General features: G+C 58.6%; 1 protein-coding gene across 2 annotated transcripts; it reads right to left on the reverse strand.

The window, feature by feature from the left end:
• Nucleotides 1-382: 382 nt before the first annotated feature.
• On the reverse strand, nucleotides 383-15042 carry LOC119101251 (PR domain zinc finger protein 1). Of its 2 annotated transcripts, XM_037224551.1 has the most exons (8): nucleotides 14904-15042; nucleotides 4998-5162; nucleotides 4483-4602; nucleotides 4291-4344; nucleotides 3686-3811; nucleotides 3283-3409; nucleotides 1532-2992; nucleotides 383-1303 (listed from the first exon to the last, which is right to left on the reverse strand). In XM_037224551.1, exons 2-8 carry the CDS (start codon nucleotides 5160-5162, stop codon nucleotides 732-734), a joined length of 2625 nt encoding a protein of 874 aa, XP_037080446.1. In that variant the 5' UTR covers nucleotides 14904-15042; the 3' UTR covers nucleotides 383-731. The 2 variants fall into 2 exon arrangements, with proteins under 2 accessions (XP_037080446.1, XP_037080447.1); XM_037224552.1 differs by lacking the exon at nucleotides 4291-4344.
• Nucleotides 15043-21494: the final 6452 nt, after the last annotated feature.

Genomic DNA, 21494 nt, shown 5'->3' on the forward strand with positions numbered 1-21494 from the left:
ACGGTGCATAATGCCATGAAAGTGCCTGACAAGTCCTGAAAAAACACATTTCGCAGTTCAAATGCAAAATGATGCCTTGCAGCGATTTTGCACAAGCCACGGAAAATCGTCGTTGTACGTTTCGCGGTGTGCTTCGAAGATTAGCCAATTCTACAACACATGGCTTTCAACTAACAAGAATGGCCGCACGGAATAAGAACACTTCGAGTTCAGAGAACAATAACCGGCGGACACAAGAGCAAGCAAGGAAGCATCACTGTATGCCATCATAAAGTTGAGCTTAGGTCGGCGTTGCCTACCATGCTTGCGACCTTGTATACCATTTAGTCGGGGCCTGTACAACATCAATGTCGTGAGTATCACCAACTGATTTACATTTCTGGCGCATACACATATTATTGCTTACAGAATCATGCTCGTTGAAAAATCGACAGCGTCTCAAAAGTAAATCTACGCCCGACATCGAAGATCTCTACATCATATTGCACCTATGGCTATCCAGTCCCTCCAAGACGCGAAAACAGCGATACGATAAGCACGGTAAAAGCATTAAGTGTAAAGAATACTGTACAATGCCACGGAAGTTTGCAACTGAGTCACCAGAAATATTACATACACAACGTCGCCATCGAAACAGCCAAGGTCTCGTTCTGCGGCCGACCCACGTCGCATCGGCGGCAGGAGCTGGCCGCGATCAACGGCCGCAGCTCGCGGAGCGGCGTCGCCGCCGGCTACGAGCACTCGATGACGTGCAGCTGAGAGGTGTCGATGACCGAGGGGCGTGCGGGCGGCGGCGGCGGCGGCGCGGCTGGCTGGTAGCGCGGCGCCGCCGGCGGCGGCGGCGGCCCGCCAGGTGGCACCACTGAGCTGCTCGGCGACTGGCGGCCGGCCCACTCAGCTGCCTCGGCCACCACCGACGTCACGCTGTCGTTGCTGACGTCACTGAGCGCCAGCTCGGGCCGCGGCGACAGGCTGGGCTGCGAGCCAGGGCTGCGGCCGCCGGCCTCGCGCCCAACGCGCAGCTGCCGCTCCTGCTCGGCGGTTGGCTTGCATGTGGTCGACTTCCAGTGGGTGCGCAGGCCCGACGCGCTGATGTAGCGCTTGTGGCACGACTCGCACGTGAACGGCCGCTCGTTGGTGTGCAGCCGCTTGTGTAGCTTCAGGTGCACGAACTGCGTGAAGCGCGACGGGCAGATGTCGCACACGTACGGCTTCTGGCCCGAGTGCAGTCGCATGTGCGTCTTCAAGTTCGAGGTGGAGCTGAAGCGCTTGTTGCAGAGCTGGCACTCGTGCGGCTTCTCACCTGGGAGGCAAGGACGTTGGATGAGCAACGACGGATGAGAAGCGCACGTATTCATTGTGAGCGCGATTCGAGAAGCATATGACAATCCTACGGACACGACAAACAGCAACTACTCGACAAAAGCAACTTACGCTTGAACCCTTCGCATATTTAATGTGTTTAACCGTCCACCCCCACAACACCTGAGAACTGCCACCCACCGTCCATACAGCGCCCAGCTACACTCACCGGTGTGGACCAGGTTATGCTTCTGCAGGTGCGCCAGCTGGGTGAAGCTCTTGCTGCAGACGTCACACTTGAAGGGCCGCTCGCCGCTGTGCGTGCGCAGGTGCACCTTAAGGTTGCTCAGCTGGCCGAACGTCTTGAGGCACTGGTTGCACTGGTAGTGCATCTTGCCGTCCTTCTTCTCCAGCGGGTAGGGCAGGGAGCGGAAGCCGCGCGGACGCTGCTCGCCGCCCGACTCGCCGCTCGCCGCCGAGGCCGTGCTCAGCCCGCCCGGCGACAGCTGCGACGCCGCGAAGCTCGGAAACTTGTCGCCACGCCCCGGGTACGCCTCGCTCGCGTACGGTGCGTACTGGTACTGGTACGACGGGAAGCACGGGTACAGCGGTGTGGAGGAGGTGGGCAGCGGGCCGGGTAGCGCCGGCGGCGGCGCCGACGGGCGCGGCGCCGGCGCCGGTGCCGAGCTCGAGTCCGGACTCGGCTGCATCGAGTCCGGATAGCGCTGGCCAGGGTGGCGGTAGTAGTAGCCGCCAGGCGAGGTGTTGGAGTCGGGCGCGGGCGTCGAGTCGCTCGCAACGATCACCTGTACTGGCTCAAGTAGGCGCGGCTCGTCTTTCTTGTAGAGCAGGATGTTCTCGAGCAGGCTGCTGTTGGGCCGCGCGCCCACGGGGTCGACGCCGTAGCGGCGCAGCCGCTCCTGAAACTCGCGCGACCCTGGCTCGCGTCCCACCTGCGTGCTGTCCGAGACCGGCTGGTACGGCGAGTCGGCGCCCGGCGAGCGCGCCGCTCGCCGCTCGCGGAAGAATGGCGCCCGGTACGCCTCCGACACCCAGCTCTGGTCGGGCACACGCTCGCTGCCGCCGCTGACGTGCGACTGCTGCGGTGCCGCCGGCACCGTCGGCGGCGGCGGTGGCGGCGGCGCCGGTGCGCTCAGCACGTGGTAGGTGGGCGGCGTGCAGGGGCTGGAGGGGCGCGCCTCGGCCAGCCGCGGGCTCGCCGCCGCCGGGCTCGACGGACGCGGCTCGGGCGCGTGCCGCGGACTCGCCAGCGGCGGGCTGAAGGCGGCGGCGGCGGCGGGCCGTGACAGCGCCGACGCTACCTCCTCGTGCGGCTCGGCTGATGACGAGTCCTGGCGGCGCCGCTCCGCCTCGTTCTGCGACTTGATGTGGTACGCCTTGGACATCTTGATCTTGACCTTGCGGAACTCGTTGCGCGAGTCGTCCTCGTCGCGCCTCCGCTTGCTCGTCTTGCTGAAGTCCAGCACGTAGTTGTTATCGGCCTCCTCGTCGCTGCTGGGCTCGTGCGGTGGCGAGTCGTCCTGGTACTCGTGGCTCAGGTAGCCCTCGTCCGAGCGCACTGGCGAGATCTGTGTGTGCGCCGCGTACTCGGCCCGCTCTGGCGCCGCCGGCTCCAGCTTGACCTCGGGCCTCGTCTGCTCGCAAGGCTGGTCCACCTTGACGCGTTGCTCTGAGGATAGAGAAATGGGCAACGTCAGCAAGACGACTTAAAATGAGTAGCAAATGGTTGTCTTACCAGCGTTATGATTGTCGCGTTTTAATATTGTCATGACCGAATCAAAAAAGCGAGTCGGCAAGCCCAATGCACGAATGGCATCCAATGCCCACGTCTGGTTTAGCTCAGGCGTGCAAGGCTTGCGCAATACAGAGGAATCCATCGAGGTCGATGCCCCTAAACCTCGTGCCGCGCAGCAAGGTCAATGTCAGCCGTAAACAAATGACGGAAGCGAGATCACTCACGGATCTGGTCGAGCATTAGCGATCCAGACACGGGGTAGTTCAGCCGCTGAGCAAACTCGCGGCAGTACCACACCATCATCTCCTCGCCCGGCTGAATGTCGCGGATCGTGTAGAAGTAAATGTTTTGCTGAAACAATGGCATTCTGTCAGGATTGCGCACTACAGAGGACGTTTCTGCAGAGCCCTTAAGACTCGGTCCGGTTGGGAAATCAGGCGCGTTTGCATTGATGCACGCTTTCACAGCTTTGGGGCAAAGCGAGGTCCTGATCGCATTAACGTAGCAGTAGGAACTTTTCACGCGAGGTGAGCACCCCAGCTGGTTTAGTCACTCCGGCAAATCAGATGGAGAACCGGCGGGGCCAGCGAGCTACCCTGCACCCGGGCCACACCGTGACGTCCTTACCTCGTGTTGACACGCCACTAAGTTCTGCGAGTCGGGCGAGAACGCCGGGTTCACGTATCGCATCCAGTTCGACTTTCTGGTGTCGCAAGCGTCCAGAAAGTAATAGTCGTCCTTGGAGGTGTACACCTGCGCAGCGGACGCGCAGAGGTCAGCCGACGGACGCGGCGTGAGCGGCGCAAACACTGCGGCACAAACGCCACGCAATCGATTCACGTCCCGAAGCTTAGGCGGTTGAAAGTGAGTCTGTTTCATCCTCTGATGTTACGTAATGCGGCTGCACGGACCTCTCAGGCAGCTCAGGACGCCAGCGAGGTGTGGATCCCAGCAAAAGGGAAACCCGCCAGCCACGAACTGCGCATGCAGCGGCGCGAGGCGCCCCCTCAACAAACGCGGGCCAGGCAGGTAGGCAGAGAGGTTAGCTGAAGGTGAGAGTTGTGATGACGCAAGACGCGACGGATCTGGCAAAAATGGCTTATCAGATGTTAAGGGCACACATGCAAGCACCATGGTTCTGGATCACGCGGCGCTTTGGCAGGACCACATGGCCATGACACAGAAAGAAGGCTTTCATGCATTTCCAAGAAGCGGTGTTATTTCCAGGGTACCTGATGTCTTGCGATGCTTTCCCAGCGGTGAGGGTAGTAGAGCGGACAGAAATCCTGGGCAAGAAAGACGATGTTTCAATCCCGGCACTGCAATAGGCGAGCATTTTTTTCTGGCTGGACACGTTCTCGCCAAGCCCCAGTCACCACCACCACCATTGTTTTCATCACAGCCGTAGCAAGCTACTCGCTTACCCTCCAGAAATATTTCTTGATTGCCGTCGGTGACACCTCGTGCCTCTGGAGCGCTTCGCCCACCAGAGGCCCGAAGCGGGTGCCCTTTGGAAGACCAATCTTGGCCCGTACCCCGGGAACCTGCCAAAATAGACGCGTCGGTTAAGACAGTGTCAGCCAGAGACAGCCGGCACCACACCCGATAAAAACCGCCACGCAGCCGACCCAGCACCTATTTTAAAACATTTTATGCTAAGCAGCTCGCCGCATAAGGCGGCTGCATTAACAGGCCGGCCGTTCGGGGTGGCCCGACCGGTTGGACAGGGTGTCAACAGGGGCACAACGGAGCCGGGTGACATCCAGAGGCGCAGCCGGGCAGCAGTCGTCTGGTTACGAACGGTATGGCCTCAGCCACCGGCCATTTTTACCCGTACGCGACGCACGCAACGACACCACATCCGGCGGGGGCCGGGGGGCGGCCCGACCGCTTGCACCGGACCTCGCTCCACCCTCCCCTCCCCTCCACGCGTACGTACCCCGTCTTTAATGATGACGTTCTTGGGCCGCGAGGCGCGCGCCCGATCGGGCACGTCGGTGCCGGTCGGCGAGTCGCGCACGAGAAAGGTAGCGCGCGCGTCGAATTCGCCCTCGCAGAGGTCGTCCACGCTCCAGCTGGTCTCGTCCAGCTCCGAGGTCGGCATCTGCGGGGGGACGTCACGTCAGACGAGGGCCGGTGCAGGTCACTGCTCGGCCGGCAGCGCTCACCAGACGCTGTGCAGTTCGAGTCACGACAGCGAGGAGCGTTTTCGTCTGGCGACCGAGCGACTGCAGCGCGCTCAGGAGGAAACTCTGGCAAGAGTTGACCTTCATCCGATTACTTTGCAGGATCGGCGTGCGGTTTTGCCAAACGATCTCTTCCATCTATGGTTGCACGGAGTCGACGCAGAGCTGGCTCACACGAGGAAGTGTGCGCCTTATCTTGGGATCGGATGACAGCGTAGGCGAAACATATATTACAACCTACGCACTTTTATGTATGGATCCCGGAACCGCAAATCCTTACGGGGCCAAGGAAGACCATGTGAGGTGCGTGCGCAGCCTGGGTAGGGGGTTCGTGTTAACACCGAGGCCACATGGACTCGCTGCCCTCCTGATAACGGAGCATTAGCGCGCTGCAGTTGGGCCACCGGGGGAGGGGAATGGGGGAGGGGGGGGGGGGCGGCCAAGGTTGCAGCGCATCGATCGGTTGGCGAGTCGCGCGTGTGGCGCGGCACGTGAGGGGGGTGTGGCGCGCCACTCCCCCTCCCCCTCCCCGGCGCACCTCGCCGCCGGGTCAGGGTCACGGTCACCGGTGCATGTGCAGCCGGCCTCAGCGCGAATCGGTGTGTGCTGGAGCTGGGCCGACAGAACGGACTGACGAAAACCAGGTGTCTGCAGCTCAAAATACAGACCCGCACCTTTTGAGGCTGCCCATCCAACTGCTATGTTCTGTAGTATTGATTGCTAAAATCAGTGGCTCCGCAGTTCTCGTGGCCAAAATCTGGCGTTTTACGTGACAAGCGCCGATGCCTAGAGCGATCGTCGTTGGCGTGTTGCCAAGCCATGACGACCATATCTTCAATACATCGAGCCAGCGCTACGTTTCCCTGAAATGGCCCTTTACAAGCCAAGGTGACGTACAGCCGAGCACCGGGGCCAATCAGAGCATACGCCGACTGTGATGAATGAGCTGGAGTTTCCGCGCACATGGTGGCTTGCGGGCGTGGGGAGCGAACCTTGAACCCCGCCGCCGCCAACAGCGGCCCTGCAACATGCTGCAGGGGGGCTCCGCGTCGCGCGGTTTCGGACGACTCACGCGACGGCCGCCGTGGCGACCTTCTGGCAGGTATTTTTGTGGGAGCTCCGGATTATAGGCGGCAGGCGTCCGTCGCCGCCTGACCTACATACAAGGCGGACGGACATGGCCGCCTGCGGGAAAGTACGCGGCGGCTCGGCCATGCAGCAGGGGGCAGGCAGTGGCTGCACGTGAACGAGCGACCGTGGCATTGACGACTGCGCCATTTCGTAGGTGTGATGTCATCGCGAACCGGCGAATAAGCTTAGCAACACACGGACATCCGCAAATCGCACAAAAGGTTTAGCAGGCAGCACGTTCACGACCATGCCGCGCGCGTGGTGCGGTGTCGACCGCGGGCTTTTGGCCGCAGCGCTCAGGGAGAGCACACCAGGCACAATATCTCGCCGCCACCCTCCACAGCCCGCATCGCGGCAGCGACCTACCTCCGTATCGCTCGCGCGGCCGCGGGTCAGCGACCGCCGGGGCGCGCCGCGAAGCGCGCGCTCCACTTGCGCTCCACACAAGCCCAGCCTGGCGGCAACTGCCGCGCGCGAGCTGGCAGCCGGCACAAAGGCGCGGCGGAGTCGGGCGCCGACTTCGCCGTACTGGGCAAAGGCGCACAACTGGCCGGCCGGGCGCCAGCCGGGATGACCTTGCCCTTCGGCGCCCGGGCCGCGCCCGCGGGGCCCTCCGGGGGTGTTGTTTGCCGTCGCCGGCGGGGGGAGGGTGTTTGTTTACATGCACCCGGGGACGGACGAGTTCCGCGCGCCGCGGGCCTCCGGCGGCGCGTGGTAACGGCCCCGGCGCGCGCTTTTGTCTGCTCCGCGCGCCTCGCCGTGTCGTTGAACCCTGCCGGCCGGCGCTGACCTTGAGCGGCCGAATGACGCACATGTGCTCGTCCCAGGGTCGGCGGCGGGACCATTTTACGGCGCGGCGGCGCGGGCGGACCGCCCGGCGCCCTGCCCACGGCGCTGTCACACCGGAAGCGGCGTGATGGCGGCCGTGACGCCTCCCCCCCCCCCCTCTCCCCGGGGTATGGTTGCCGAGGGGGCGACACGTACGCAGCATGCAGGGCCGATTCGGCGGAGGAGTGTTGCGCAAGCCGCCTACCGCGTTGCGTGACGCAGCGACGAGCCAAGCCGTGGCGCATTTGGCTGCCAGGGCGACGAGAGTGGATGCAGTGCGACGCGGCCACGACGCCGTCGCGCTTGTCGCGTTCGTCGCATAACGGCTGTGCGCCCCGCCAAGTCGGTTGAGATGTCGGCACACGCTCGCGTTCACGCGCGCGTCAGCATGCAGTTGCACCACAAAATAACAGATGTCCTCGTCCTGTGGCGCCTGACGCCGATGGCTCAAAAGTCCAAGAGGCCGCACAGTTCACGGGCGTAACGGTCGTCAACCCCCTGTCATCCTTCACCACATTGCCGGTGCAGATGACCCCCGCCAGGGTCGGCCGGGGTGCTGCGAGGGGGTGGGGGCGGGGAGGGACCAGATCGGTTGGCTCGCCGCCAGCGGCGCACCTGCTCGGCCGTGACGCGCCGCCGCCCGACACCCACGTGACCGCGACCTTCGGGCGCGGGCGGCAGCAGCCGGTCGACACGTGACCGCGCCGGCCGGCCCTCCGGCAATCAATACCGGGTCCAGGATTTCGCAGGGTTCGGCGACCCTCCGGCGCCGCTGGACGCTGCCCGCGCGCGGCCACACGCCCTGCGGCCGGGGGTAACACGCGCCTGTGACGGGCACGCCAGCTGGCGCGTCCCCGACGCGGCAGCCGGGCCCGCTGGTGGTCAGGTCAAGGGCCTGTGACCTGACTGGGCTTGACCGAGAGAGCAGTCCGCAGAGGTCAGTCTGGGGTCGGCCGGGGTGGTTGTACGGTGATCAAGAGCCTCTCGCTCTCCGCTGGAATATTAACAGGGGATTACAGCGGAAGATCTTGGCATGATGTCACCAGCCATTGTCTCGCACACGCGCAAAAGCTGCGGATGACCTTCCCCGTCGATGAGGGTTGTTCCGTCATCAACACCGCGAAGGGACAGGACCCCGCTGCAGACCCTATACCGAAGGGCAGCTGCTGACCTGTTTGTCGGGCAGCGCGTATTAAATCCCGGCCGGCTCCCTCCCTCCCCATCTATTCCTGTTTGTGTAACGGGGTCTGCTCCTCCCCTGCCGGTCGGCTTGACCCAATTACCGTGCTCCCCTCCCGTTATCTAAGGGCTCATAAATACAGCTGAGGCGGCGTCCTTCCCGGTGCGGGCCGGCTGTTCTACCGGGAAACACGGGCGAAAACAGCGCCGCCTGTGTACCCCGACCGTGCACAGGGGACGGTCCTCACGGCGCAGGGGCGCAGTCAGGAATAAACCCTGGCCGAGTTTTGAAACGGACTTAATGTAGACTGATATGCAACATATGCTGTGGGAGGATTCGAGCGACTATGAGAACTTGAGCGGACTGTTTTAAGATAACGGAATTGAAGGCTTCGAAGCAAAACTGGAGTTGTGACTTGCTCAGTGTTCGCGTACTTCTGGTATGAAGGTACTTCCGCTCACGCACTCTCTGGACCCGACCCTGCTCCAAACGATAATATACCGGAGAGCCGAGTGACCGCAGGGGTTTTCTGGAGGGGGAGACCCATGTGCGGCCTGTTGTGGTCATCGCTGACCAGCCAGACGTACCGAAGGACGGCGCTCGCCGGCTCGAAAACACAGTGTGAATGCGTGCCATTCTTCCGGGTAGGCGAGTGAACAGAGGGAGAGAAAACATGCCGAGCCTTCCGGGAGCAGTGGCGACATTCCATCGCCTGGCACTGGCCGGTGTGTCCCGCTCGAAGAGTGGCGCCGACGAGAACAACAAGCGCGCGGCAAACAGGCGACGTTGGTGCGAACAACGCCGCCTGAGGGTCCGTCAACCCGGCGAAGGGCTGCGGGCGTCCGTTTCTCGCGGATGCGGGGCCGCCACCCAGCCTGAGAACCATGCGGTCCACGGCCGCTGGTGCTAGCGTCTGGCGCCGAGAAGTGTAACGGTACTCTCACCGGGCTGCGGCAGGCCGCGGCGGGCCGCGTCCCCACCCCCCACCCCCGTCCTGTTGGCCTCCCTCTGCGCATGGGCCCGGCGCGGCGCAAACAAGTGGGGGAGGGCATGGGGGAGGGCGTAGAGCCGCGCTGCGGCCGCCGGCAGCTTCCCGGCGCTGATCAAAACACGGCGGCGTCCGGTACGCGGAAGGACCACCTGCCCGCCCCGGGTCGGCGGCCCGACGCCCAGGTCGGTCCGTGGCCCCGGCGCTGGCGGCCGGTGGGCAGCGTCGGCGCTGTCCGGCGGCGCCGTGGCGGCGTCTCTGAGGCGTACCATGACGGCGTCTTATCGCGGGGCGTGCCATGACGTGGTCCCATCTCGGGGGCGTAGCAGAGAGACACGTCACCTGGGCGCGCACCGGCAGTGTCTGACCAGAGACGCAGACAGGTCACGCTACCAGCTGCTGGACAGCCGCGAACTCGTACGGGTCGACGGTGGCGAGGGGATGTACAGAGCCGGCAAACAGGGCTGCGTGCCACCGTTCTCAAAATGAGCGCAATAAGGTGGAGCGGGAGGTAATGGGCTTGATTTTGCCACTTACATAACCCGGAGTTAGCACACTTCCGGTTTGAACTCCAAATTGATGGTGCTGTAACGCACAGCTGCAGTTCTGCAACCCAGTGCAAACCATACCCGACACGTCCTTGCATAAATGACCCGATAAGAGGATTTTTGTATGTGCCATCAGATTTGGCGAGGATTCACTCGTCGCTGACCGCTGAGTGTTTCTGGTAACAGCGCTGCGTGCGGCACAGAGGTCTTGGTTTGATATACTACATGTCACCATTTGGTGCAACTGACCGGCCGCAGGCACCGCTGCAGACTCAAACCATCTGCCGGGCATCACGTCAAAATGCAAGGTCATACCAGTTCCTGTGCCAGCGCTCGCTCCTATCTCTGACGAGAGTAACGCCTCAGCGAACGGTCGAGTAGTCACCCCCGCGAGCCCAGCGTAGGCGCTAGGAAGCCAACTACAGCGCAGACTGATTGGCGCGGCTCAACAGCAGTCTGGCGCATTTTTCAGTCATCCAGGCATGATGGAGCCGGTTTGAAGGACAAAAATCATCCCTCGTTGCAAAGGGATTTCCGTGGCATCTACTTCAACATGCTGCAAATGCAGCTGCAACAGGAGGAAACATGATAGAAAAACGCCACTATTGTGGCTACCGGGTGATGACGTGGGACTAGGTCGCAGGTGAAAACACTCGGCCGCCGGGCTCATACTTAACTGCACGCGCTCTTCCAGACCTGCCAGAAACAACGTACGGCCGCCGACCAATACGCGGTGATTCGTGCAATTCAGCTCGAGCAGGTTCCCAAGCAGTTCATCATGCATGCTATCTCCTTGTTGAACAAAGGTCTTTTTGAAATGTTTGATGTCTGCCTGAGTGCAGCGGGCTCAGTCCGGTCAAAGGACACATCGGTGCAAGGACACACATCACATCAATATCACCGGTGCAGAGGAGGGACGCGTGCTATTTAAGGACGGTCCGGAGCAATGCTCACAATCCGAGGGGTCTGTGTTGTGACGCCATCTGCACAATTCTAGTCTACGCCGACAGCAAGGGTCCGCCGAGAGACCCGCTCCCGGAAAACCACCGGAGCCGCCAGGACGACTTCTAGCCGGCACAGCTGCCGCCCCGCACAGGGGCTCCAGACCCTATGGTCAGCGCGTGCCCACACCCTCAGCGGTCGCCGGAGTCCGAGCAGCGCCCGGATGGCCCAGGAGCGTCTGCCGTTCCACCCCCGACCCGGACGGGCCGGCGCCTCCCCTCTGCCCGCTCCAGTGCACATAATTGCCGCCGGCGGCCGGTGTAATGCCATCTCGGTGACCCCCATTTGAAGGCGAGCCCGGTTTTTGTCGACGCCTCGCCGCAGTATATATGTGTCAGCGGTGAGGCGGCCGGCGTCTGCGGCGGCCGCGCTCGCTCGGTCGATGAACTCTCTACCTGTTCCAGATTCGGTGGTACCGTTGTGTGGCGCCCGCGGCCGCCGCAGCAGTTCTCTTTCAGAGCCGGCGGAATGAGAACGAAAGTCCGGCTAGCCGACGCGCCGATCTGGGTGACGCCTGCGCGCGCCGGCCGCCCTGGGGCGGCTAACGGTGCCTGGGCCGCACTGCCGGCTGGGAGCCCGGCGCGGACGGAGCGGTCGCCGGCGTGCGCGGAGCGCTCACCGGCGCCGCCAGCCCTCCGGAGATGCCATGCCACTGGGTAGGGAGTGAGGCGATGCCAATGCAATGCGAGCGTGGTCCGGGCGTTTAAGGGCTCAGCGGCGGGCACACAACGGTATCACGGAATCTAGAATGTCAGGGCTGTTGGTGGTGGCCGTGCATGTGTGGCGAAGACTCTGGAAGGACGAAGAGAATTGTTCCGTTCGTGGAAATGTGGGACGTATCGTTGAAGATGAGCCGGAAGCTTCCACACTCTTCTGCAGCCTAAGATTCAATCAAAATCCATGCCCAGCTACAAAGGAGCAGGCCGACTTTCGATGACTTCTGAAAACTTGCTTTCTAACTGAGGAAATTGCTCGGGTTCACCCAGTAAAGACTTCAACGCAGCCCGTGGCATTACCACGAGATATGAACGCGGCATGGCAAGGTAACACGGCATAGTCTTGCAATAAACAACGCATTCGGGTAGTCGATAGACATCTTTCCAGGCGGCCGATGTGCCGGTCACGAGCCGAGCTGGGTGTGGGGGCCCGGTCGTGACACTCGACCCGTGTTTTCGCAAAAGCCGGTGTTTCGCAAGATGTGCACGCAGCTTACTACGCAGCTAAATTACGAACAGCGTGATGCAAATGCAGCACGCGGGTACTACACGCAGCATTGATGTATAGATATTCGTCTTTCGCATTTGCACCGAGCTCACAGAAGCGCTGCAAATAATAATGTTCCAACAACTGCAAGCGGCGACGAAACACCAGCAGGAGTGCAGAAGATCATGCAGCGTGCACAGCTCCTTGGATGACGTGCCGATGACAGGGCCAGACCCACCGGCTTTCGCAAGCGGAGCTCGAACACATGCCAGCGGAGCATCCGCCACGCTCGGTGTCGCGCGGCTCCTGCACATGGGGAGGCCCCTCGCGCCGCGTCTTTGCAGCGCCTGCTAGGCTGAGGTGGCGCCCCTGGCCAGTCCGACGCCCCTGAGGCGATCGGCACCGACCGAGTCGAGCGGGCCGGACGCCGGCCAACTTTCCCGGCTGGCCTGCGGCGCCTCGCTTCACTTTCCTCGGACGTTGACCCCCAGCGAGGTCGGCCGTCCGTACGGCTCAAAATGCCGGCGTAAAACACGGCGCCGCACCCCTGTTGGCGGGCCGTAATTGCCGCCCGCCGCGCCGGCTGGCTCCCACGGCGACGGACGGCGAGATGCGGCGACGGCCGAGCTGCAGAGAGAAGTTCAATGCTACGCCGGCAAGACTCGGCGGCTCCAGCGGCAGCTATTGGCGGGGCGAGACCAACAGGTGGCCAACAGCCGCCACGCTCACGTGAATGGTCCAGCAGGCGGCCCTCCTAAGGAGGACGTTAGCTGTCGAGGCGTTACAGCGCGAGCAAAAGCGAGCACGGGAGGAATGCGGAACTGGGACGGACGGCCGGCCTTGGTAGCTGCTCCTGAGTCGAGAAGCACACACTTCCACGATAACTCCACCTGCAGCGCAGAACTATACGCCAGTGCTCTAAGCCTCCGCGGTGGAGTTCTAATCCGCAGACGGGGCAAACCGCGATACTCTGTACCGTGCGACCGCTGCGCAAAAGGGCGCCCCCGGACCCGAAGAATCCGACGGAGAGGCGATCCATGCCACCCGTAAGCCTCACCCACGGACGTGCAGACCGGGATCCGCCTTGGGGCACACTAATACGGGTGCAGTGCTAATCGCATGACCATTTGCAGACGATGGCTTCAGCGCACTACGCTCGTGCACTCCGGATAGGATAAAATCGTTAGAGGTTGAAGCACTTGCACTAGTGGTCGCCTCAACGTCTTATGAGTTCAAAAGGTGTGTTTTAGCAACCCACCGCTGCAGATGCACCCAAAGCCCAGATCGCTTACAACAGCCCGTAAAGTTTCACGAATATAGAACTATGTGGAGCATTTGTCGCACGCAAATTTGCATCAGAGGGGAGCTACGAGCTTATCCCAGATGCAATGGACTTGCCTCTCCTTGAGAGCGCGATCAGGAAAGGCCGGACAGCGAAGAAAACTCAGGAGGTTCGCGACCTATCCAGCAGACCAGATCAGCGCCTCTGGGGGGTGTCCAGGGCCTCCGGGACCTCTGGAGGCCAGTCAGAACCCCGGCCGCGCCCGCTGCTCTGAGACGAGCCCTCGAGGCCTCTTTGGAGAGCCAGTGGGGGCCCAGGCGCCGCTCAGACGTCTGGCCGGCCTCTAAGTCGGTCAGGTGGGTTTCGTTTTCACTGCCGGGCGGCGGCGGCGGCGGCGGCGGCGGCGGTGGCGGCGGGTTCGACGGCCGGGCGGACCGGGGCCGGTGGCCGCGCCCGCCCGGCCGCCCGCCCGGCCGCTGACCCACGCCCCGTCAGGAGCCCGGCGCCGCCGCGCGCCTCCGTCGCCCGACCGCCGACCACCACTGCCAAAGGGTGGACGACTTACGGCGGAGAGCGACTGCATGCCAGGACACAGACGGCATGGGACGGATGTGGGGGGGATGGGAGTGTGGAGCGATAGACTAGGGAGCGATGACTTCGGAACGGATTTTGTTTTACGACCTGTTTTGCGTTGTGGTGCAGCGTCACCAGCAGTTAACCGCTTCCTTTTTCCTCGAAGCAAAAAGAAGGATACGGTAATGTCAAAAGAAATTAGGTGAAAAACGCCGGCTTGATATACATTTACACTGTCATTGACTCTAAGGACATCCATCAAAGCCTTCGACGGGATTTGTTTACGTGACCATGCGCTGCTCAAACAACGGCGTATCAAAATATTGCGAGGTGATGACATCGTTATCAAGCACGTTTGCATCGACGGACTAATCGCCACCAGAACATTGGCGTGAGACACGCAATCTCAGCAGGCCTGTGGTGCTGGTGCCGCACATCTCACTAACTCGCGTCACTGATCAGCTACGCCGTTTGCAGGAGAACGTCAAATAAGGTAGCCTAGCACAGTGCTGGAGGATGCGTCAAAGGACAGCACGCATGAAACTAAACTTAAGCAATGAAGATATTGACAATAGAGAAGTTGCGTCTTGATGGCCTACAACATTGAAGTAAATGATCCCAGAAACAACTGCTGGAAGTACAACTGCCAGGAGCAGGCTGTTGTCTGACAGATATCAGGGTTTTAAAAGCAAACGTTGCATCTTGTGTGCCATGATCCATGAAAGGTGTAATCCCATTGCATGTCACCTAAACAACCGATTCCCTTAAATCTACTCTTCATGGTGCGCAATATCGGCCCAGCCGTTGGTACGCGCGTCCCTGAGATTCGATGTCTTCCGGCCAGATATAACCTTGAAGATGAATGGGTTGTTTTGTACTCGACGGCGAACCCCAACCGCCGTCCTGTCTCCACTGCCGACTGACCTTTGCCGTCGGCACGCTGCACCCCGGTACGAAGCAGACCACAGGCCACCGCTGGGCTCCCTCAGGCGCGCCTGAGAGCTAGCCGATCAGGCTTCACCAGACCCGCTCGCTGGGACAGCCCTCGCGCGCACACACCGCACCGAGCACCAAACGCGATCTGCCGGCCGGCGCTTCCATTCGCGGCGAGTGGCCGGCGCAGCGCGCATGCGCGGACGTCCGCCTGACCTTAGCAGGGATGAACTCCCGGCCTGGATCGGCGGCACCGCGACCGCGACAGCTAGACGCGCGACAGAGCGACCGCGAACCGCCTGCGGCCGTTCCGCACGGAGACGCCCCCCCCCCCCTGCCATCCACCCCCGCTGCCGTCCGCCTGGCGGCCGCGGGGCCGACAGCGGTCAACGGCCGGCGGCGACCGCGGCGGCGGCCGTGGCCTTCGCCGGTCGCCAAGGAGAGCGAGCCGGGGGTCACTGCCGTGTTTTAGTTCGTTCACTCGCGGCCGGCGCGCCCCCGCCGCGCGCGCGGCCGCCGCGTGGTGACGGGCACTGGCTGTCCGCTGCAAGCTCGCCCAGTGGTCGTCGGCGCTCAAAACATGACGGAGCTTGATGCTCAGCAGTGTGTGCAGCTTCGTGTGAGTGCGATTTTGACTGTGCGTCAGAGGAGACATGGGATTACCAGAGGATCCGGCAAAAGAGATATATGTAGAGGGCTGCGGCTGACGAAAAAAAGATTGCAGTTAAAGTATAGAGAGGCGCCATGCTTGTGTACTGTCACTGTGGATAGCTCGGTACTGAAATATAGCCGGAAAATATTACGGAGAGCATAAACAGCATATTTATGCGGCGCCGATATGCCGCCTCAGGTGTATGCGTCTGCCCATACAACACGGCAAAATGGCGCAATATGTGAAGGTGTAATACTTATTAGATGCTTCAGCGCGGTCATATGAAGGTTGTAAGAAAAGGGCTGGAGAAAATGCGACATTATCTACGACTTGCAATTGCGATTGCAACGGGAGCAGAACACAGTTTGTGTGGCGTGGAATATCGAGTGTGGTGCCGCGTTACGTAAATACATGAAAAAAGATATATTGCTGGAGATATTGAGGAAATTTGGGCTGTTGCTATACTTTTTTCGGGCGTGCAAGGGGCGTTTCTACCGCTAGGATCAGGGTTTGATCTCAACGGACTCAACAGACTCTCGTGCCGTATTTTAAAAATCATTGACAGCACATCACGCGTCATGTAAGGCTGGCTGTTGCACGTCAAGCTGTCCTTACCAGCAGGATTGACAAAAATCGTTCGGGCTATCGTGGGGTCTATTTTAAGGAGGTGTGATTGGAAAAAGGTGTTTCTTCTCAGTGTTGATCTTAGGAGTTTTCGCTTTGATGTCCTTTTAAGGCGCTAGTTTGCGGAAGCTAGGACGCTAATTTCATCAGAGGGAGCATCGGAGAATGCTCGATCAACGGGTAACTACGGATGAGCACTCAGCATTACAATGCCCTGTGTTAAGCTGTCACGCACATAGTGAGCCGCCACCTGCTTCAGTGATGGGTGGGTGCTCTTAACACCTAAAGATCAACATCATATCATAGCATCATAGCATAGCATAGCACTTATTGGCATCATAGCATAGCCCTGTTAAGTGGGACTGCGAACGCCATTGTAGATCCCAGACGGCTGAGAAGTGGAACCAAGTCAGCCACATGAGACATAATCCCTCCGAAACATAGCGCGACATCTGCTACACCTACAGTTACGGTGCCAGCTGCCAAATGTGACACTGGTCGTAGATGGCGTCGAACCAACCTTGTTTTACTGTTTGAAAACTGGGGGCATGAGAGAAGATGCGGCAACCTGGCCTGGGCTAGACATTTTCGTGACATCTCCCAACGATGCAACAGAATTATGTTCCCTGGCAGAGGACGGGCTATTCATATCAACAAACACACTGGCAAAACTGGTACAAGTTCCCTTTCTTTCCCACGTCACGTACTGTGCCCTCCATAACCTTGGAGCAAATAGGCGTCATCGCCTGCAAGAGGTCCTAAACGGCGCCGCACGGACAGCGACAAAAACACCGCACAGTGTACACATCAGCCTTCTGAAACACCGCACAGTGTACACATCAGCCCTGTGCTCACGCACCTGAGTTGGAAAACCATTCAAAACCTTTTCCAACACAAAGCTACACTGCCGATACATCGCGCCGCCTACTCACTGCCGTGCCTACGTCGTTAGTGAGACTGTTTAAATCAAGATGAGAGGTGGGCCGACGGCAAACTAGGGCCAAGCGCAAAGAGCTTCACTTACCCAAGGTGAGAACCGAGCTAGTGTGCAGACTGTGGCAGTACTGAGCCTCCGGGCTGTAGCACGTCGTTCCCGAGGATGCGAATGCCACACGGCATAGACGGCCCGTTTAGTCGGAAGCTGCCCTTTCAACAGTCCCAGGTGTTTGCTCCCGCTAGTCTGCGGTATATCGCATGTGTCAATTATTATGTTCACTGTCTGCTTTTACTGGTTCCTCGCGCTATTTTGACCTCGATGTGCTTTTCATCTTGACCATGAGCCGTTTTTGTGTAGGCAATGCAAGAATGATGTTGATTATGAAGTTTTGTATATGACTTCATGTCACTTTTCATCTGCGGTTTAATGGCACGTGGCACGACAGGTGACAAGTTTTTTTGCCGCAATATGAATGTTACGCTCGTTTGTTTCTGGAAATAAATTTTCGTGACGACTAATGCCATACAATTTCATAACTGCAATTAATCAATGTTTAATCAGCCTTGAACCGTGCAACCGATATCGACCCAATTCTTCAACCTTTATCGACCCAATGCCTACATTAATCGGACCTATACAACCGATGTGTTAATTAACCGGATCTATCATCCAGCGATAACATTCCTTCTCCACCTTATGTTTGTATTTGGATACAGCGTACCGCTTTGGAAGCTTTTCACAGAATGCACCGAATTCGAAAAGCTGTCACACCAACTCAACGATTTGGAATATAGTCATCACAGCAGCCTGAACACTTTAAACCATGATCTGGGATTTATCAGATCATTTGTCTTAGTCCACGCCTTTTCTTCGCTTAATTGTAGGGTCTTAGTTTGACCATCATTCTGAATTCAAACGATGTCGTCGTTTATCATGATCTAAACACGGTCTTCTGTAATTGATGTGATGCATTGAAACTTATTCAGAAATCATAAGATCGCTTCAGTCTGCAACGGTTCGTCATCAAGTACCGAGACCCGCGAGCAGAGCGCAACTTTCACGGCGCTTGGCCCTGTGGAGCTCATGAATCGTCCGCTTCGACGAACCTTGCAACAGAACCCACCGCGCCGCCAATCACTCGGCGTGGACCGGCGTCTCCCAGCTCCGCGCTCGACTCTCGGTCAGCCAGTCAGACCCCATCGCTGGAACCGCTACCTCACCTGCCGGCAGCGGCTCGACCGACCCGCCCCGCCCAGTGACCCTCACTTCCGGTTGACACGGCCCCGGGCGGCGGGACTCCCGGCCGGTCGACGGCGTCACGTGACGATGCGTCACACGCACGCGGGTCGGCGTCACCGCCGCGTCAGTGGAGAGTACGCGCCGCGCGCCCGGAGAAAGCATCGAAAGTGGTACGCGGCGCGGCCGTCGCTCCCAGCTCCTGGAAGGCTCCGGTCAGGCCGGCTGGAGGTGCGCACCGCCGCGCCCACGAGCCTACATTCGACCCGGTCCAGGTCCGCGTCAGCGTTCGGTCCAGCTCGTTTCACCGATTCCATGTATTTCCATAGTCAGTGAGCGAACTTCCCAGTAGACGTAGTAAGACATCAGCACTTGACTTTCGTAGGTGGAGTTCTTACTCTGTGGCAGGTAAGTTGCCCCTATGCATCCTGACTGAATGCATGGAGCGTGCGATATAATCTCGAAGATCCACTGCTTCGGAGCTGCTGCAATTGATAGAAATCAGAGACAAACCGACAAGTTCAGGGCAAACGTTCGCAAAATCACTGTCAAATGTCTCAGAACGGTTCGCATACTACAAGAACCCGGCGTGAGCCGACTCAGCCTGCAGCATCCAAGCTTAGTTAACCTGGTCATAATCGCAGTTAAATACGTGCTTCAAAAACGTTGTCTTTGTTGGTACAGCTTCAAATTATGATGCACTGCAGCTTACCTGAATCTCGTGAATCCGCATCTAATCTGGATATTGGCCCTGCACCAAATGAATAGCGTTCAAAGCCCAAAACATGACGCTAATTTCGTCATTTCTTCATTCATAATTTTAGTCGCTGAGCATTTTGTCCTGACATAGGGGAAGCTCGGTCGGTCATTATTTTTGAATGGGCGGCTCGTCGTGCCAAACACAGTGTGGACGAATTTTTAGCTCAACAGAAGGTTGCGTGTAAGGAAGAGGAAAATTGTCTTACAATATGGTTGAAATTGCGATTTCTAGCTGTATTGCTTTTACGTCTCGTAAAATTGCTTAAAAAAGCTTCTAGTGCAAGTGAACTGCCCAATATGTCTAAACATATTGGGTTATTGCTTCTTCACCATAGGGGGGAGGGAATATAAATATTGGGCAAAGTAGGATTGATGCCTAGATTGTGTGTTGCATTACCTCTCTCCTCCCCCCCCCCCCCCCCACCGCACGTGCACTCAACACATCATCTGTTCACTGGTCATGAAAATTGTCATAGCCTAAAAGAATAAATCTGGCATTGATGATCCATAACTTGGTGGGGCAGGTTACTTGTAAATGAATTATGTCGTTTACCAGTGCGCGCCTCCAAAAATTACGTGCGAGCCAAATACCTTATTTTTTAAACGATGAACAGTACCTTCGCTTCCTTTAATGTTTTTTAGTTGACTTTTGCATGACTTGAACCCTTCTTCGGCGTAGACCAGCAATGGAGACCGGGATGTAATTTCGCAAAAAGAATTGGGGGCTGAACATTGAAGAATGCCGAAACATGTCCCCAGATTACGCCGACAAACGGGTTTCTCTCCGTGTTTGGCCCTTTTTCTGCTCCAAGTTGGGTTGAGGTGGTTGGAGATGCCTACTGAATAGGACACATTTCCCCAATAGTTGACTACTTGCTGATGTGTTTGAGGCGACAGCGCTTACGCATGTGTTAAGGTCTACTAAGCAGCACATATTGCACCCCTGGCTGGAGACCAATGTCTTCTCAGAAGGATTCAAGGCTCCACCTACAAATTGAACGAAACAGCAGCGAAGCAGCCAACGAGCATAAACTGGTGATGATGCCCAATACAGAAGTTTTCATCGGGCATCAACCGGGGCGACCCGCATGGAAGTAACCAGACCATTTTTCAAGCACCGAGAGAGCATCTGCAACGGTAGCGCGTGGCCTCGTGACCCTACATGAACACATCGCTTTTAGCTAGGCTCAACAAAAAACCGTTTTGAACAATATATTAACAAAAAGTTGCATGCAAAGTGTTTTCAAAACAACTGCAATGACCTAGCAACCCGTTTGTTTTTCCTTCACCGCCGTTGGCATCAGCATAAGCCGGTCGTTGGTAAGAGCAGAGCTGCTCACCTTTGGCTGCCGCTGGAGATTCCTTAAAGCCACCCAAGTTTTCCCTCGGAGGGGCACGATAATCCTCAGAATATTCAATTTTCAGTGTTGGTGTTAGTGATTCATGGCAGATGAATAAGGGCTCGTTACAAGTGTTGCAGCATTAGTACGGTTTCACGTTATTGGTCACATAATCACAGCCGCGCCTGGATTCTGATGGTAGATCAAGCAAATACCGCGTTGGCGAATTCTGAGACGCTTTCGTTTCAGTGCAGGAGTTCACAACTATGGAGTACTTCCAGGTCGATGTATGTTTATTTACTTGCCGTATTTATACATGTGATTCTTCTAGATGCACGCCTGACGGTGCCGACCGAGCTGGCGCCGCGTGTGGCGCCAGCTCTGTGCCGCGTGCGGAGCGTGCGGCGCCAGCTCGGTGTTCTGTGCCGCGTGCGGAGCGTGCGGCGCCAGCTCGGTGCTCTGTGCCGCGTGCGGAGCGTGCGGCGCCAGCTCGGTGTTCTGCGCCGCGTGCGGAGCGTGCGACGCCAGCTCGGTGTTCTGTGCCGCGTGCGGAGCGTGCGGCGCCAGCTCGGTGTTCTGCGCCGCGTGCGGTCCAGAACTAGCGGATCGGCGCTGGGGAAATGGCGGAATAAACTCCCTCATTTTTCTTTACGTCAGGCATTGCATGACTAATTGACGTGTAAGCCGGCGCTCTCATTTCCAAAGGTATTTTTTATTGCTAAATCGAGACCTAATTATTTACTACGTGGACAGGGGCTAGGAGAGCGTGCAGAGTTTCTGAGCATCACTCGGAATCATGAGCTGCCATTTGGTCACCGCTCCTTCAGACCACACTATGGTCATGACCATTACCATGGGTCGGGTAGAAACGGGCGGGGAATATTCCATTTGGGTGGTTATATTTGGCTTTTGCTTATGTTTATCAGTGATTTCCCCCAATAGTTGACTACTTGCTGATGTGTTTGAGGCGACAGCGCTTGCGCATGTGTTAAGGTCTACTAAGCAGCACATATTGCTACCTGTCTAGACAATTA

This window comes from Pollicipes pollicipes, unplaced genomic scaffold, assembly GCF_011947565.3.
Source record: "Pollicipes pollicipes isolate AB1234 unplaced genomic scaffold, Ppol_2.1 Scaffold_4881;HRSCAF=5763_pilon_pilon_pilon, whole genome shotgun sequence".
Classification (NCBI taxonomy): domain Eukaryota; kingdom Metazoa; phylum Arthropoda; class Thecostraca; order Pollicipedomorpha; family Pollicipedidae; genus Pollicipes; species Pollicipes pollicipes.